This window comes from Haliaeetus leucocephalus, unplaced genomic scaffold (genome assembly GCF_000737465.1).
Source record: "Haliaeetus leucocephalus isolate CR32 unplaced genomic scaffold, Haliaeetus_leucocephalus-4.0 Scaffold284, whole genome shotgun sequence".
NCBI lineage: Eukaryota > Metazoa > Chordata > Aves > Accipitriformes > Accipitridae > Haliaeetus > Haliaeetus leucocephalus.
This window is the reverse complement of record NW_010972720.1, coordinates 8,028,457-8,044,638: the sequence shown is the minus strand read 5'-3', so window position 1 is coordinate 8,044,638 and position 16,182 is coordinate 8,028,457. Positions and strand designations below refer to the sequence as shown.

The following is a 16,182-nucleotide window of genomic DNA, read 5'->3' as shown; positions in this document are numbered from 1 at the left end:
GTTGCCTCAACTATCCTTTCATATGAAGGATTTAAATAAGTATCCGAAGAAAATTCCGAGAAGGTTATTTGTAGGCTTAAGGCTGCCTAGAATCCTGAGATACCTCAGAGTGCTGATCTGTACCTCATTTATCCATATACAGAGAACACTGGAATAAGGTAGTTCTTAAGAAAAAAAAAAAAAGCAATTGTTTTTATTCATAGTGTTAGATCATACGATGTTTTTTTTTCTGGCATGCTACTCTTAGCTCCTGCCTCAGTTCCTTCAAGATAAAAACTTGCACATCCAGTATCAATGCTGTGATAAATGTTGAAAAAAGTCTATGCCAAATGACATTTTTTAATTCATCTTTTTCAAGTCTTTAAAAAACTTTATGTATTTCAATAACAGAAATATAGTTCTGTTTGTTGGCTTTTTAAGGAGACATGTTCTTGAACTTGTCTACATTTTCAAATTTAGAATACTGTATTTTCAAATTGGGTAGCCAGTTCTGATCTCTTGCAACTGATGAGCTTTCTTAAGGAAATCTTCATTGTTTGAATTAATAAAAAACAAATAGTGAAATAAATAAATCATATAGACACAAACAAAAATGATCCAGTGTTGAACATTTAGAAGGTGAATTTCTCCCTTCTATAAGGCATATATTCAAAATTTGGAGGGAATGGATTTTGTCCATAACAGTCAGTTAGCTACTTTTATATCCATATCTACAAATCAGTTAATTAAATATTATTTTTCACATTTTATATTCTAAAATGTAATATTAGTTAAATAAAACATTGTGACTTTCTCAGATGAGTTTGTCTTTGATTAATTAATAATTTTATCTAGATTCAAATGAACATTTTTAATATTAAGCTATATTTTGTGTGGCTGCTTACTCCCCTGTTTTGGTGGCATCAATTACTAGTATGGTGTTGTAACGAAATTATGAGCTGCATCTAAGAATGGAAGACTTCTGGTTTGTGCTGGCAGTATTTTATGACCTGTACATATTTAGTTCCATTCAGTGGTCTCATTTGTCTTTGTGCAGATGGAGTCTTAGGTGTGCTAAGATAACTGAGATCAAAACCCTCCCTTTATGGTTTTGTTTCCAAGGTGGTTATAATAAGAGAGACCACATTTAAAACTAGTACTTCTGCTAAGTTTTCTGGCATCCTGTAGAGTTATTTGGAAACTGTTTTCCCAGAAGATACTTCCTTATTATAATATGCTAAATACTAAGGAACTTTAACTAGACATTTTAATTTCTTATTTCACTTAGAACATATCACTGTAATTCATCAAAAATTTTTAAACAGCTGTTCTCATACTTTGCCAAAAAAAATATTCAAGTAGTATCAAACTTTCTACTCTTTCCCCATAATACGTTTTCCTGTTTGTAGAATTTTAAGTGCCAAAAAGAGTTGAGTAATTTCTCATATTACTTACAGTTGTTCTCAACCAATGTTGTCATTAGTTATATGCTGTAATTGCAACCAAAACATTGTTTTGTGACTAAAAACCAATCTTAGTAAAAACAATTGAATTGCATAAGGGCAATTTTGACATCAAGACAATAGCCAGCATGGAAACCTGCTCTGATATTTCTCTTTGAAATCATGTATTCTTAACTCAACTGTGATAACTTTTTAAATCTGTTTAAAAGTTCAGGTTGTCTATATAGCGAGGTGTAGTTGCAATGCATGCAGACTCTGACTTCATGGTTGTTGCTATTTAACTGTAACTACAAATCTGTTTGTTGATGAATACTTTCAGTTAACTCAATGCAAAAAAGTTCAAAATTGTACTTTGTTTAGCTACCTTGCATTTCAGAGACAATATTTACCAACTGTAAATAGCTTTGCCAGCAGACTAAGTTCCAAAAACTCTATACGTTCGTTCTTTGTGAATTTGTCAGTCTTCCTTAATCCACGTGTGTGTTGCAGTAGTTTTATGGGAGATTAATTGTGAAGTTGTAAAACTTGTGGCAGAGGAAGTGACCTCAAAACTATCCTCAATCCTTTAATAATTGGTCTTAAATACTTCTCTCAACTGATCATGATTTTTTTAAAACATACTAACAACTCAGTGCTGGCTACTATAAGCTGAAAAATGTATTTCCTTTGTTCAGGGGAAAAAAATATGCCAAGTTTGGAAAGGAGTGTGAGGTTTCTTTCTTTGTTCAAGCACTGTAAATGCAGTAAGATTATGTCAGGTTTGAAAAGATCTTTCAAGATGATGTGAGATTTTCTGGCAATAATTCTATACTTAATTATTGACCATGGTTTGTCTCAAAATGAGATAATAAAGGTGAGTGATGAAGATCAGGTTACTTAGAGTTAATTACTGAAGGCATGTGAGCTTTGAATTGGTGTGGCCTTAGTATACCAGATGGTGCTGAAGGCAAGAGTATTGTTGCAAGGTAAGCAAAGAGATAACAAAAATTTGTAGTGTTCTGTTGATAGTAAGATCAAAGTTCATTCTACAGGAAATTTATCATAATTTACTAGTTTCCTTTCAATAATCATACTTGGGTTTTGTGGTTATATTTTCCATTAAAAATTATTTTAGCTATTTTTTTACTATTTATTAAGTACTTTTGTTTTGTGATTTCATATTATACTGCTTATGGCTTAAAGTTCTGGTTTTTATCTTCTTATGTATGAGAGAAACAAACTACCAAAAGAATACTATTGACACTGAATCTGGACACATCCTAAATGCTTTCAAGCACTTAGAATGCAGCATCTTAAGACTTAGGTTTATTTTTCTAGTATAGCTATTTGGGGGTGTGTCATTATTTATATATTTCTTTTCATTGTTCCCCAAATAGTTTTACTAGTAAAAGAATTACTGCAGAAGCAGTTATATTCCTGTCTTAGTAAATCCAGACTGAAAGTAATGTACTCCGTGACTAATTAGAGTATACAAAACTACATGGTTTACTTTTGTAGGATACATTTGAGCAGTTTTCTATAATTATATGATCACTAAACACAGATTTTGTACTTCACTTGAAATCTAGTTGAAATTGAAGCTCTACCATGTTTATTGAATTGGATGACTTAATTGTTTATGTAAAGTGTTTTTTCTGCCTTATACCATACGTTAATAATCTTTGGTGGGTTGCTTGTCTTTGCTCCCTACTTGCAATCACTAAAAAGATTAATGAGTACTCTGATCAGCAAATTCCAGGTCTTTCTATCTGGATGTTAAAATAGTTCAGGGAAGTGACTCAAATTCAGATGTGTACCTTGCACTTATACTTTGTGGTAGTAGGATTGAGTAGTTAAATAGCCTGGTTGCTGAATAACATGGTGACTGGTGTTATGAAATATCAGCCATAGGATTAAGTAACTCACTTTTTGACCCTATACACAAAGCTTGCAGTCTGTCTTGGCAACAAGTAACGAACTCATAAACACCAATATTACTGTACTTCAATAAATGTCTAATGTGCTGACACAAGCATGCCCCTATGGACTAGGCTGGTTATCCCTTATTTGATGCAGTCCTGACTTGGTTAAGACTGAGATCTCAATTACTACTTTACTTTTCATAGACTACCATTCAAAGGGCAAGACATTTATTCAGCTGGGGTAAATACACCAAAAATGTTTTTTGTGGATGAAATCCAGAGCATATTCATCAGCATCTGAAATGGGAATAAGGAAGTGCCTAAATAAAAAGAAAAGGTGATCTGAAGAGCAAATAGAGTGTGTAGTTCTGTAAAGCATTTTAGACCTTTCAGTCTGGAGTTTGCCTAGGTGCCTGTACACTGTGGGAATGTCCTTCCTGCTGGCTTTTGCCTGAACTGCTGCAGATGGGAATTGAAGGGGAAAGGCACCGAAGCTGTGAAAGGCTGCACCAGTTGAGTGCAATCATGCTATACTTAACAGAAAGGGAACGCTGATTACAGTACAGTGTACTGCGGTAGGTCTTCTTTTAATTTTTCTAAAACTGCTTATTACAGGATAGTGTAAATCATTTCTGTAAAATACCCTGATCAGAAAGTTCATACATGAAGTGGAAAACTACTCCTTTAGCCCCAATGTGGTTTTAAACTGCCTAGACAGAACTGATCTTTGCTCTACCTAAACAACTATATAGCAAAAAAAGGTAAGATTCAAGAGGCCAGAGAGAATAAGCACGCAACAACATAACTCTGTAGCTAATGGATAGAGTACTCGGCAAAGAGAGTGGAAAGAGAAACCTGAGCGCTCGATTTCTCTTTAAAAGTGGTATCGTTTTTACAGTCTTTATTGAAAGAACAGAAATGATTGCTTTTAAATGATTTACTTGAGCAGACATTTAGTGGCTTGCATTTGCAGCCATTTAGTGTGCTTGTAAATTATATTGCTAGTTTCTTTTGGGACTATACATTTACAATCATATTTTCAGCACTCGGAAATTACTGGTGACAATTCTGTTGCTGGTTTTATTGGGAGCTATTAAGGTGCTTAGGTCAAGGAGGAGTTTAGGAATTAAAAGCAAGTCGAATTGCTAAGGAACTATCTTTAGGACTATGTAAACCAAAGCTGTTCAGTTCCTTTATGACATGCTTTCTCCAGTATGATTGCTGGTTAGGACTATGATCTTGTTTGGTTTTTAACTCAGCAGCCTGCCTTCATGGTGACATATTACAACAGCACACTGTGTAGCTTATAATCATTATCTATACATGACTGGTAAGACATGGGGTTTATATTTTGTCAGCTGCAAAGCTGAAATATGTTCTTAAATCCCTCCGCTATTACTTTTCATTGACCTGTTTTTATTAACCTATTCATTTACTTCGGTTGTGAAGCCTTTTCTTGGCTTACATAGAAGACAAGATTTGACTATAGTCTTGCCAAAAAGCTTATCTGAATGTCTTTTATAAAGGAAATGTGGGCCTTTTCTGATGGTCACTGATTGTAAAGTAAGTTAAGTGTAAATCATAGTTAACTTCAAATCACTTGAAAGACAGAAGACTGAAAAAAATAGTCTTCTTTCTGTGGCAGTGATGAAACAGTTATCGATTATTGTGCTTATCAGTTATTTTGTCCATATTTCAGAAAGTGTTGAGATACTGGAAACAGTTTAAAACAATGTCATAAGAGATCTTCCTGACAGTGAAACTTGACGCTTACTGTATTATCAGAGATGTCTAAGACATTACTTGATCACACTAAGTACTTTCATGAGGAGGAAACTGCTGATTCCAGTAGACTTCTTAGTCTATCAGACAAAAGAAAGAAACATTCCTCTGTCTAGAAGGGAAAGCTGCCTTGAATTGGATATAATACACCATTTTTTAAATTACAATGATTAGTAGGAAATCCTGCCTTGAGGTGTGACAGCATCTTTATCACTTGAAGAGACATAATTGGTCTTCGATTTACAGAATGTATGCTGTAATTTGCCCAGTTTGTCCAGGATTGTGTTATGTAGTAGTCAAACTATATTGTCATTACAGCCACATATGAATTTAAAATCCATACTTCCTTCAACTCTTACACTATTTTATATATTTAGACTTGTAAAGAAAATACCAAGATAATTGTTTTTAACGTTCATTAGTTATTTGTCACTTTTGAGGTTGAAGTGGGGGGATGAGAGCTTGCTTAATAATACACTACAAGTAAACTGATCTAAAGCTTTAAACTGGTTGAGTTGCACTAATGCAGTCCAGAGAAACCATTTCTGCTGATTGGTTATGGTTTGCGTTCAACACAGAAGACAAAAATCTCATCAGCAAAATGTGACCTCCCTTATATTTAATTCCAATGTCTTGTATCTGTTGAAGTTAGTGATAAAAATGTTGTAACTGCTTTCCATATTTCCTTAAACCTTCAGTGCCAATGCATTCAAACATCAGAGAAACTGTATGTCTCTTCGTACACTACAATTCAAGTAGTGTTATACTACATTCAAATCAAGCCTATCAGTTCAAACTCATTGGAGGCAGCTTAGCAGACTTGGCATGTGCTTTAGTCTTTTGGATCGTGGTGGGTTAGCCCTGGCTGACAGCCAAACTCCCATCCAGCTCCAGAACCATCATCTCAAGCTGATGTGCAGTTGGAAAGTCTGTGTATATTTGTCAAAGCACAAATGCATGCATTTGTAGGTACGCCTGTAGTAGGGTATGCACGATGTATACACAGGAAGACAAAAATTTTGAGCCTTCCTCCTCCCTTGCAAGGACCGCTTTTTCTGATGCTACTTCTTTCATCACTGAGATCATCCATGCCATAATATAGCTAATAGCATGGAATTAATATTAACATTCTTAACACAGTGCCCGCTTAATGTTCTGTGTTTTTTAAAGAGATTGTCATTTCAGTATTGAGTGGAAGTTGTTGTTGATGTGCTATTTTTTAGATACAGGGGTAACGTGATTTAACTGGGCACTGAGATGAAAGCTTATATGGGATAAAATAAATCCCTGCTAATATCAGCTCCCTTGTGCTATTTTCTGTTCCAAATATAGCAGATTTATTTATATTTACATAATTGAATGCTGTAGTTGCATTTTTGTCTGGTTTAATACTGTTCAAAATAGAAATCTGAAGTAAATGTTATTTGAATACAGTTGTAACTATTTTGATTTTTCAGTAGAGCTCAAATAGACAGCAGATATCCCCAGAATCTAAACTCAAAAGAGGAAGGAAGGGAGAATACAATTGTATTTGTTACCTGATGTGGGGTTTTTGTTTTGTTAAGGATATTTACAGTTAGTTTCAGTTCATTATAGTAGCTCTTCAGCTAGTGAGGCATAACAGCTGTGGTTTATCCAAAATCTCTCTGAATTATTAAGCTGCTGTTATGAAAATGTTTCTGATGAGGTGAGTTTTGAAACATTACCAAGTAGAAAAATTGCACCAATTTGCTGGAGATACCATTTGCTCATCATTATCTTAGAAATGTTTGTTATAAACTTGCATTTTCCCAAGGATGATTGACCCATCTTGCCATAGTGTGCATTGATTTCCAGGTGGAATAATAGTCAGTGATGTGAGTTATTGGAGCTCCTGGAGCTCATTGTTCCTGTTGGTTTGGGGAGGGGGGAGTGGTAAGAGGAGGCAGAAGGAAAACGGGAAAATATGACTGCAAAACCATGCTCTGTGAGTCAGTTTTGCTTTGAAAATGAATGCTTTATCACAGTGATCTGTTTCTCACACATGCTGTCATTGCTGTCATTCAGCAGCAAACGGATTCTCCCCACCTCATAATAAGGATTTCAAAACTGATTATGTTACAGGCTTCTTCAGAGTTAATTGAAATAATCTTTTACTTGTCACTTTCCTGGGGTTGTGGTATATGCAAAGGTGTGGCTATTCATTTATTTGTGTAGAGGGAGGGGCACAGCAAGATCTCCAAACTATTACAGAAAAGAGAGGGACCTCAATCTGAAAAGTTTTGAGAACTTTTGTTTTCAGTAGAAGGAGCAGAGTGGGGGCTCTTGTTGCGGGGAACTGACTTATATTAGGTCCAGAGATTCTCCCCAACCCTCTTAATGGGCAGTCACAAAGGCCACACTGCATGGGAACACTCAACCTTACTATCACAGCCTTAATTCAGAAAAGCTCTTCAACAATTGATGAAATCTGTTGGTGCAGCATTAAGCATTTTATGATATAGAAAAGCTTGGAAAAAATGGAAAAACTTAGTGATTGCCGTAATCAAACCTTTTCCAGTCTTAAGCTGTAGTGAAACACTTCACTGAAGCTAGATTTTCACTTAGGAAAGAGGCTAGCAGTAAAGAGTTAAATGAAAAGAATGTCATGCATGTGTATGTGATTCTAAATCCAGAAGTGTTACATTTCCTTTGTTGGCGTTAGTTTCTGCTGAATATACGGGATATATATGGTGAAGACTAAACCCTTCTGTTATTGGTCTGAAGTGTTTTAACAGAAGTGTGGCATGCTTGGTTGAAAAGACTGTAAGTTTTAACACATCAAAGCATATATATTTTGTTCTTACTGGTTATTTTTCTGCTTACCTGTTTTTGAGTTGTTTTGACCAGCTTCATTAACAGAAATTATCTCTGAAATTGGACTTTCTTTAACAAACTGTAGTATGTAGAGTAGTGGTACATGGTAGAATTCCGACTGGAGTGCTTGCAGCAAAAGTGTTTGGTTTTTTCCCCCTGCCCCCCACCCCCAAGGTATTAGTTGGCATTTATTAGTGGTGGCTTGTCTTAATGGCTCTTGCTGGGGAAAAAGTGGATAGGAAACTGTTGCAGGGTGCCATCTTTCTGCTCTCATGTGTTAACAATTCTCTTCTTGCTGCTGCTGTGAGAAATGGAATCTAATATTGTCAAAGGGTGTAGACTGAATATTGAATATTCAGAGAAATGCAAGCATAACGAAATATTTCTGCTGTAATTACTTTATTCTTCCTGTGCTTTTTGAGATCCTCGCCATCCTCAACCCTGCTATTCAACAGCCAACTCTTTTAGTGGCTATGCTGAAATTTACTCTTTTCCCTTCATGGGAGGGCTTGTGCTGGCTTTCTCCAGAGGTACGCAATAGAAAGAGGTATTTGGGAGAGCTTGTGTTTCTTGAAGTCACCTAGAAGTCCCTTTGCTCAAGGGAAGCAGATGGGGCATCAGTTCTGCCATTTGTTCACTACCAATTAACAGTTCTGTGCTGTTCCCCACAGAGCCTGTGAAAAGAAAAGGTGTGGCTTCACCAGCCTCAGCCAGGAAATAAGGAGAAAGCTTTGTTTAGAATATGTGACAATAAATATTGTCAGTTGTCATTGTTCACAGCTCTGTAATTTCTATGGGAAGATATTACCTCAAGGAGGTTAATACAAAGTTGTCACATCCTTTTTTTTTTCTTCTCTTTTTTGTTTTCCTCTTCCTAAATTCACACTACTAATGCAACATTTTTTCCTTGTTGTTTTTTTTTTTTAATTTTCTTTCCCACTTTCTTTGTAATTAAGGGCAATTACTTCATAATATCAAAAGATGTATCCTAAAAATAACATACATGTCTTCCATGTATTGTAAAAGCATAAAAAGGTAAAGTGGGAGAAGATGATAGATCTTCATGCCTAGAATACCAAGTATATAATGGATTTGATACAATGGCAAATCAAATAGCTGGAAAAACAAAGGCAGTTTTGACCATAATTGAAACAGCCATTTTTTTTGTACTGTCTGGTTTTTTGAAGAATAGTTGTTTGAACATTTGACAGCTGTAATATTGCCTTATATAGGTTTTGTTCATATTATTTAGTACAGGCTGTCTATTTTCTTGGTATATGTAGACTACAGCTGTATTTTGACAAGAGCATTGAGTAGCTATGCAGTGGTGGTATACAGTTCTGTTTCTATTGGCCTTTCTCTTTTAAGAGAAATTGAAGTCTTTATTGCTCTTCTTACTTACACGCTCTATTTTTTATCAGCTGTGAGACAGAATTGAAGGGGTTTTTTTATTGTAGCAGATCAACCTTGAAAACTTTTATAAAGGGATTTAAATTTTGCTTGCAAGAGGTCTTATAAAAAGCTTACGCTATAGTTAGAAAAAGGAACCTGAAGTATGTGGCCTGTGTTTTGATCTCTATTTTGTCCTTAATTGGGTAATTGCTTCCCTGTTTTTCAGTTTTACAATTAAGGATCAAGATGGCAGTGCTTTCCTGTCACTGTAAAAAGCTGGGATAGTTGAATAAAAGGTCTCATGACATTGCAGCGTCTTCTGTATCTAGCATATGCTGGATTCCTGCTGCAGAGAATATGGGATGCTTTGGCCAGTAGTGGCTTAAGTTGGGCAGATCCAAATCTTGGCGTTTGCTCCATGAAAGCCAAGTTGGGTCTGGCAGGATTTCCTAGCACAGACTCAGTGCCATGTGAACACAGTGATGGTGTTTGTGGGGCCAACTTGTACCTGCAAACAGGTTAATGGCTTTTGTGCAGCAAAGAAACCAAGTTCTCTTGTGTCTGCATCCATGGCACAGTTAACCCACACCATAGCAAGCCATTCAACTATAATTGAGTTGACTGAGTTTACTTTTCATGAAACTCAATAGTTAAAAATTTGAACTTAGGGAGAATTAATTCAAGTAAGATCCTTTTGTATTTAGATTTCACTGTCTTTGTCACCTCTTACTCTTTGACTTTCTTCATTTAAAGCAAAACTCATCATGCCTTCCTAATCTTGCATCAAATGTATATCAAACTCTCACAACAAAATCTAACATCATGCATCAAAAACTTGGGCTCATTCTCTGCTACTGCGAAAAGCAACTGTTTGACTCTTTGTCATTGCCAAATCAAGCCAACACACAAATTGCTCTCATTTCCACCATTAATGCATCTCTTCAGGTCATCCTTTTTCTGTTTTTATTACTAAAAATCAAATAGATGTTTCTTCTGAAGAAATTGGTAGTTATTCAAATAATTTGTGTAAGCACCCTTTGAATAAGGCGTATGAACACCTTCTGAAAACAAGACTTCACGTGAGAGAATTACATACATTACTGCTGTCAGAAGCGTGACATGGACAGATGTATTGGAAAATTGAACTGTGTCTGTCTTAAGGGCTACAACAGCCTAGCTTTCAGATCGCAAAGAATATTTTAATGGTCTGTAAGGATTGGAAACCCCTCACCCCTTCCCTTAATGGAAGCATAAATGCAGCAAAAACAGAAGAGACCACCTAAGAAGAAATTGATATTGGGTATATCGGTAACTACTGATTTAACCTAACCTTCATTCAGATTATTTTCTTGAAGGATCTGGTTAATTATTCTTTCATGTTTACAGGTCTAATTACAACCACATCTAGAAAACTGGATCGAGAGCAGCAGGGAGAACACATACTGGAGGTAAATAATTTCTTTAGTTCTCTGAAAAACAGTGACTGCAAGTTCATTGCTCTTTTACAGAGTTAAGTTTACCATACTTGATTACCACATGAAGAATTTTGAGAACTGGATTTCAGAAGTAATTTGCTTCTATGTTCATTATATTGCAATGAAGAAACCTACCTATCTTATAAAAACTGTGTGTTGGGACTTGGTCATAAGAAAAGAGTTAAGATACAGATAGAGGCAATTTTTTGTTTTTTATATCTGTAAACCAAGATTTTCTTTCAAATGGTACAAAGGTATGGTTGTTAAAAGCAGGAGTGTGGTTTTTGTATCTTCCTGTGTAATTATTGGAATAGCTATTTCAGTCTGCCTTTTACTGAATATAGACCTCTGAAAAAGAAGTGCAGAATCTTTTTTTTAACATTGATAATACAAACAGATTGTGAGTAGACCTTTTTTCTGCATATTTATCAATCATGTAAGTAGATGAGTTGCAAAACATGCATCATAGAGTTGGAGTCCAAGAGCATGAAATCTGTGACATAATTCCTTTATTTAGCTACATTTAATTGATTGCCTGGAATTTATGTAATAGCTATTCTCATTCTATGTTAAACAACATGAAAGAATAACACATAAACAACTGTGAGTCTTCCAGTTTCACAATGTTGTCATGCAGTGTGACAGCATTGTACTTCACCTGCAATGAAGACTTACTATGCACAGTGATACTAAGATTTATCTGGAACCTTATTGTGCCTCTCCTCCTGGATGATAGATAAAAGTCTGCAATGTGAGTTGGCAAAACTAACATTAAAGCTAGAGAAGCAAGTCTGGACTTACTCAAAACTTGTGAAATCTTTAGAAAGATTTTCTAATAGGAATGCAAAGACTGCATAGACTTGGAGGTGACTATATTCCTTGATAGCACAAACTATCCTTTTGCAGAACTCCAGTGTACATGAAGTCTTCCTGGCCCTTTTCTATCCATTTAGTGCATTGCAAGCTGGATTAATGCTGCTGTTGGACCAAATTTTTATCATTATTTTCATTTCTGTATCAGCTTTGGAAAGAACTCTTTGCACCTAAGTAGCAATAGGGTAGAATTTCCTCTGCACTGTGTTTCTAGTAGTAGTAGTAGCAAAGTTAATTGTGGCAAATCTGATTTAGTACTAAACATGTTATTTCTGTAAATTGTAAAGTCGTTATATTTTTCTCTTTTTAAATTAACTCCATAATCTGCTTGTGTCGGTTTCCCAAAGCACTTCATGTCAGTTAGATCTTATTTCTTGACCACTGCTATGTATATTGGTTGAAAAATTGGTATCTCATGCCTTTTAATCCTATGCATATTGTGCTGGCTTTTGTATTAGATTTATACAGTAAATAAAATGAGCTGTGAATCGTTCTCTGACCCTGAAGCCACCTGGCACAGTATGGCTTTGATTGCTTGTACCTTTTTCCTGGAACAGGATGGCCATGTCCAAGCTGCCTGTTGAGAGTGGTGCCTGAATTGTGTGAATTCTCAGGCTACAGCTAGGCAATGTGTGGGAGTGTGCTACTTGTTCCAGGCCAAACTTGTGCCAGAGATCACACTAGCAGTGTAATATTATGGGCAGTTGTCTGCTAGCAGTCATGCCTGCTAATTTAACCTTAAGTTATAACAAGACAACATGTACAGAACTCAGAAAGTTGGTGTTTGTTTGGGTTTTTTTTTAAGGCTACAGTATCACACAATGGTGCATAAATCCTCCTGGTTTCAGCATTCTCTATAAAGATAGCAGATTAAACTGATTGCTCTTTAGCGTGGAATATTGGTTATTGCCTGCTGGTATCGTTATAATTCTTCAGTCTTCCTTCATTTTGAATCCCAGCTGGTAGTTAAGTTTTAAATAAAAGTCTGTGAAGTATGCAACGGAAGAACTCTTAACTACAGAATGATATTGACAGACAGCACAGCCCGAAGTAGCAGTTTTCCCATTTGTTAGTTTTATTTTACAACTTTGAAAATAGGTTGGAAAGAAACCCAGAAATGCACAGAATGGTGGGCAATATTATGAGCCAAGTGCTGAGCATCTGGCTAATTAATTGAGCATTGAAATGTTGACCAGATGGGTTGGTGGGTTTATTCCTTGTTTGCTATTAAATTTGATCCTTGATTGCACTCCTGCTTACATAATAGTAATTAATATGCCCTATTCTTTTATTCCCAACTTGTAGCTATTTTCTCAGTGCCAGTTGGCACTTTTTTAATCCAATTATTTTAGGTTAGCTTCATGTTATTCTCTCATCTCTTAGTATTCTGTTTGTTATCTCAGTAATGCCTTCAAAACTGATGTTGCATTCAAATCAAACTAGTTTTTCCTCAAATTTGCCATTTTTATTTCCGCTTGACTCAGGGCAATGCTCATTTTATGTTAATGGACGAGTTATTCCGTACCCCTTGGAATTTTTTCTTTTTGGATGTGTTTTGGTTTTGGGGGGGGGGTTGCAAACTGAAAGATATGTGGTGGGGTTCCATTACATGTACTAAAGGGAACAGATATTCATATATGTGGAAATCCTACCACCTGTTAGAGATGAGCATGAATATTTGCATTTCATGTTGCATTTCATGTGTTTTGTTATGGTTAATCACTTTACTCACACTTTTTCATTTCCTTCATGCTTGAAAGTTATACCGTGTTTCATTTGTATTTCCTTTTTTTTTTCCTAAAATAGATGAGAAAGGGAAAAAAAAAAAAAGACTATCTGATCATGTCCTCATTCATGTCAATGTAAATTCATTTTTTCAACAGGGATTCAATTCTAGCCTGCCATTAGTATTCATTTCATTATTTTGTATCCATGTTATCCTTGAATCCTTATGTGCTTCCATAATCAGATTTCCCAGGGCATCCTAAGAACCAGTGAAGGAATTCACTACCCACATTCTTGAAGAAAAACACTTGTTCTCCCCAAACTGGGGTGGGCTTATTGAAACTGGAATATCCTATATCAGTGGTGCATAAGGTTTTTTGTTTGGGTTAAGGGGGGTTGTTTTTGTTTAACACCCTCCACAGCACTGATCTTAGAATCACAGAATAATTTAGGTTGGAAAAAACCTTTAAGATCATCAAGTCCAACTGTGTATCTTCCCTATGTTTTCCTAGTGCTACTGTAGTGACTGACTTCTACGCAGAGCTTACTCCCAGCAAAGACTTGTATCTTTCACGCAAACTCAAAACCAAACTGAAACTGCAGTGGGTAACATATTTCCCGTAGAATTTGTTAGAAACAATAGGTGTTTGATTTTTTTAAATTTTATTTTATTTTGTGTTCCTCTACAGCTTTGACAAGTATCCAGTAGAATTAGATGAGCACATCTCAGTTTATCCATTTCCTCTAATTACAGCAGAGCTGGCATAGGTGACCCTCAGACATCCCTGTGTGTTTCTATGTAATAATAAGGAGGGTAAATTAAGTCAAAGAATACAGTTTTAAAAGGGGCGGAGGGGGAAGGAGTGAGAAAAAGAAAATGCAGGGGACACCATAGAAAGGCTGAGGAAGAGTGCCGCACCAGGTGATAAAACTGTTCTCAAAATGAGAGACACAAGGATTAAAATTTTGCAGCTAAAACCAAAACCAACCCAACAGCAAAGAGAAAGTAAGGAAAAGAACATGAAAGATTGACAAAGAAAAAAAATATGTGTTTACCCATCCTTGCTCCTTGTGTCTTTAATGCCAATTTTTTTTAAAACATCCCCTTCAGAAACAGATTTAGATAAACTGCTAGAGGTCAGGTAATACTGTTATCAGTGAAGAATTTAAATTTGGTTTGAATACTTTATGTAATAGCAACTAAACTCTCCCTTGAAAATGCCTGGTGTCTGAGCCCATTAGTTTTTATGTGTATGGCAGGGTGCAGCCAGAAGATGATGGGCCTGATTCTGTAACTCTTCTACTGACTGACCTCTTGCAGGAAGCAGGAACAAAAATCCCCTATCTTTTTCTTCTTTGAAATAAATGTTAAAGTAATTTACATATGCTCATATTTAACCCCTTATTAACCAGTAAGGGAATAAATAGGTAAGAGTTAAGGTAATAAGGTAGAATTCCTATAAATTAACTAAGTTTTTTCATCAGTTTGATCCTTTTCAAGGATTCTTTTCCTTTTAACATGACTCTTATTATATTTTTTGTTCACTACTCATGCCAATAACATCAGATCAGTCCTAGAATTAATATTGTAGATGATTTTACACTCATTTCCTGGCTTTTTGGTAGAAATTTTGCCTATTGCTGGAAGAGCAGACTTGGTTTAATTTCCCATTTAATTTAGTCCGTGGAAATAGATTGTTGTGTGTCTTCCTTAAAAAGCAATTTTTTAAGCGTCTTTCAAAAAAGATAGTGATTTTATGTCTCAAAATATAGGGGATTTTTAGTGCATAGGCCTGTCAAATTCTGAAACTTATGTTCTTTTGAACTGCATCTTTTGAGGTATAAAATCAAATTATTAAATTGAAAAGTTGCAAGGAAACACTAGGCTGAAAGTATATTAAGATATTATTACAGTGAAGCTCTTATCAGAGATACTATACTTGTGTGCTGTTCCTGTACTTATGTTAATGTTTCAGTTACAATGCTGCAAAATAGTGAAATAGATTTAATATATATCTATCGACTCCTACATGCCATACATCAAGCATAAAAATATTAAGATAGTAGCCGAATAAACTTATGTAGTGCCTTTTGTAAATATTCACCAAATAGTTTTACACAATGGTCTTTAAGTAACTGAAGTTAGGGAATTACTTTACAGTTGTCATAGGCAGTTGCAGGAATATCTGATTTAAAAAGAGTGTTGTTGGAAGGACCGTGTTTGAATTGAGCACTAACCATATCCTTTTTAATAAAAACAGGTAACGGTAACAGACAACGGTATTCCTGCAAAATCAACAGTTGCACGGGTGATTGTGAAGGTCTTAGATGAGAATGACAATAAGCCTCAGTTCTTGCAAAAGTTCTACAAAATCCGGCTTCCAGAGCGTGGTAAGCCAGAACGAGAGAGAACTGCTAGGAGAGAGCCAATCTATCGAGTTATTGCTGCAGATAAAGATGAAGGTCCCAATGCAGAGATCTCTTACAGCATTGAAGATGGTGATGAACATGGCAAATTCTTTATTGAACCGAAAACTGGAGTGGTTTCATCAAAGAAATTTTCTGCAGCAAGGGACTATGATATCCTTTCAGTGAGTCAAAATCTTGTATATCATGAATACATGAAGTGTTCTTTTATCTGTATTCTCATCACTTCTTATTCAGTAGCTGGCAGCTGAGTGACTGCAGTATCTGAAGGAAGAAAGCTTCAGCAAATCCAGAAGTATTGTTTTGTTGGTTGGTTGGTTGGTTTGTTTT

General features: G+C 35.6%; 1 protein-coding gene across 3 annotated transcripts in view; it reads left to right on the top strand.

Moving 5' to 3' along the window:
• The window catches only part of FAT1 (FAT atypical cadherin 1), a 105,055-nt gene that overhangs the window by 39,765 nt on the left and 49,108 nt on the right, over window positions 1-16,182 (top strand). For all 3 annotated transcript variants that reach the window (XM_010570035.1, XM_010570033.1, XM_010570034.1), the window contains exons 3-4: window positions 10,739-10,800; window positions 15,687-16,016. In XM_010570035.1, coding sequence (XP_010568337.1) covers window positions 10,739-10,800; window positions 15,687-16,016 — 392 coding nt within the window. The remainder of the gene's footprint in view (window positions 1-10,738; window positions 10,801-15,686; window positions 16,017-16,182) is intronic.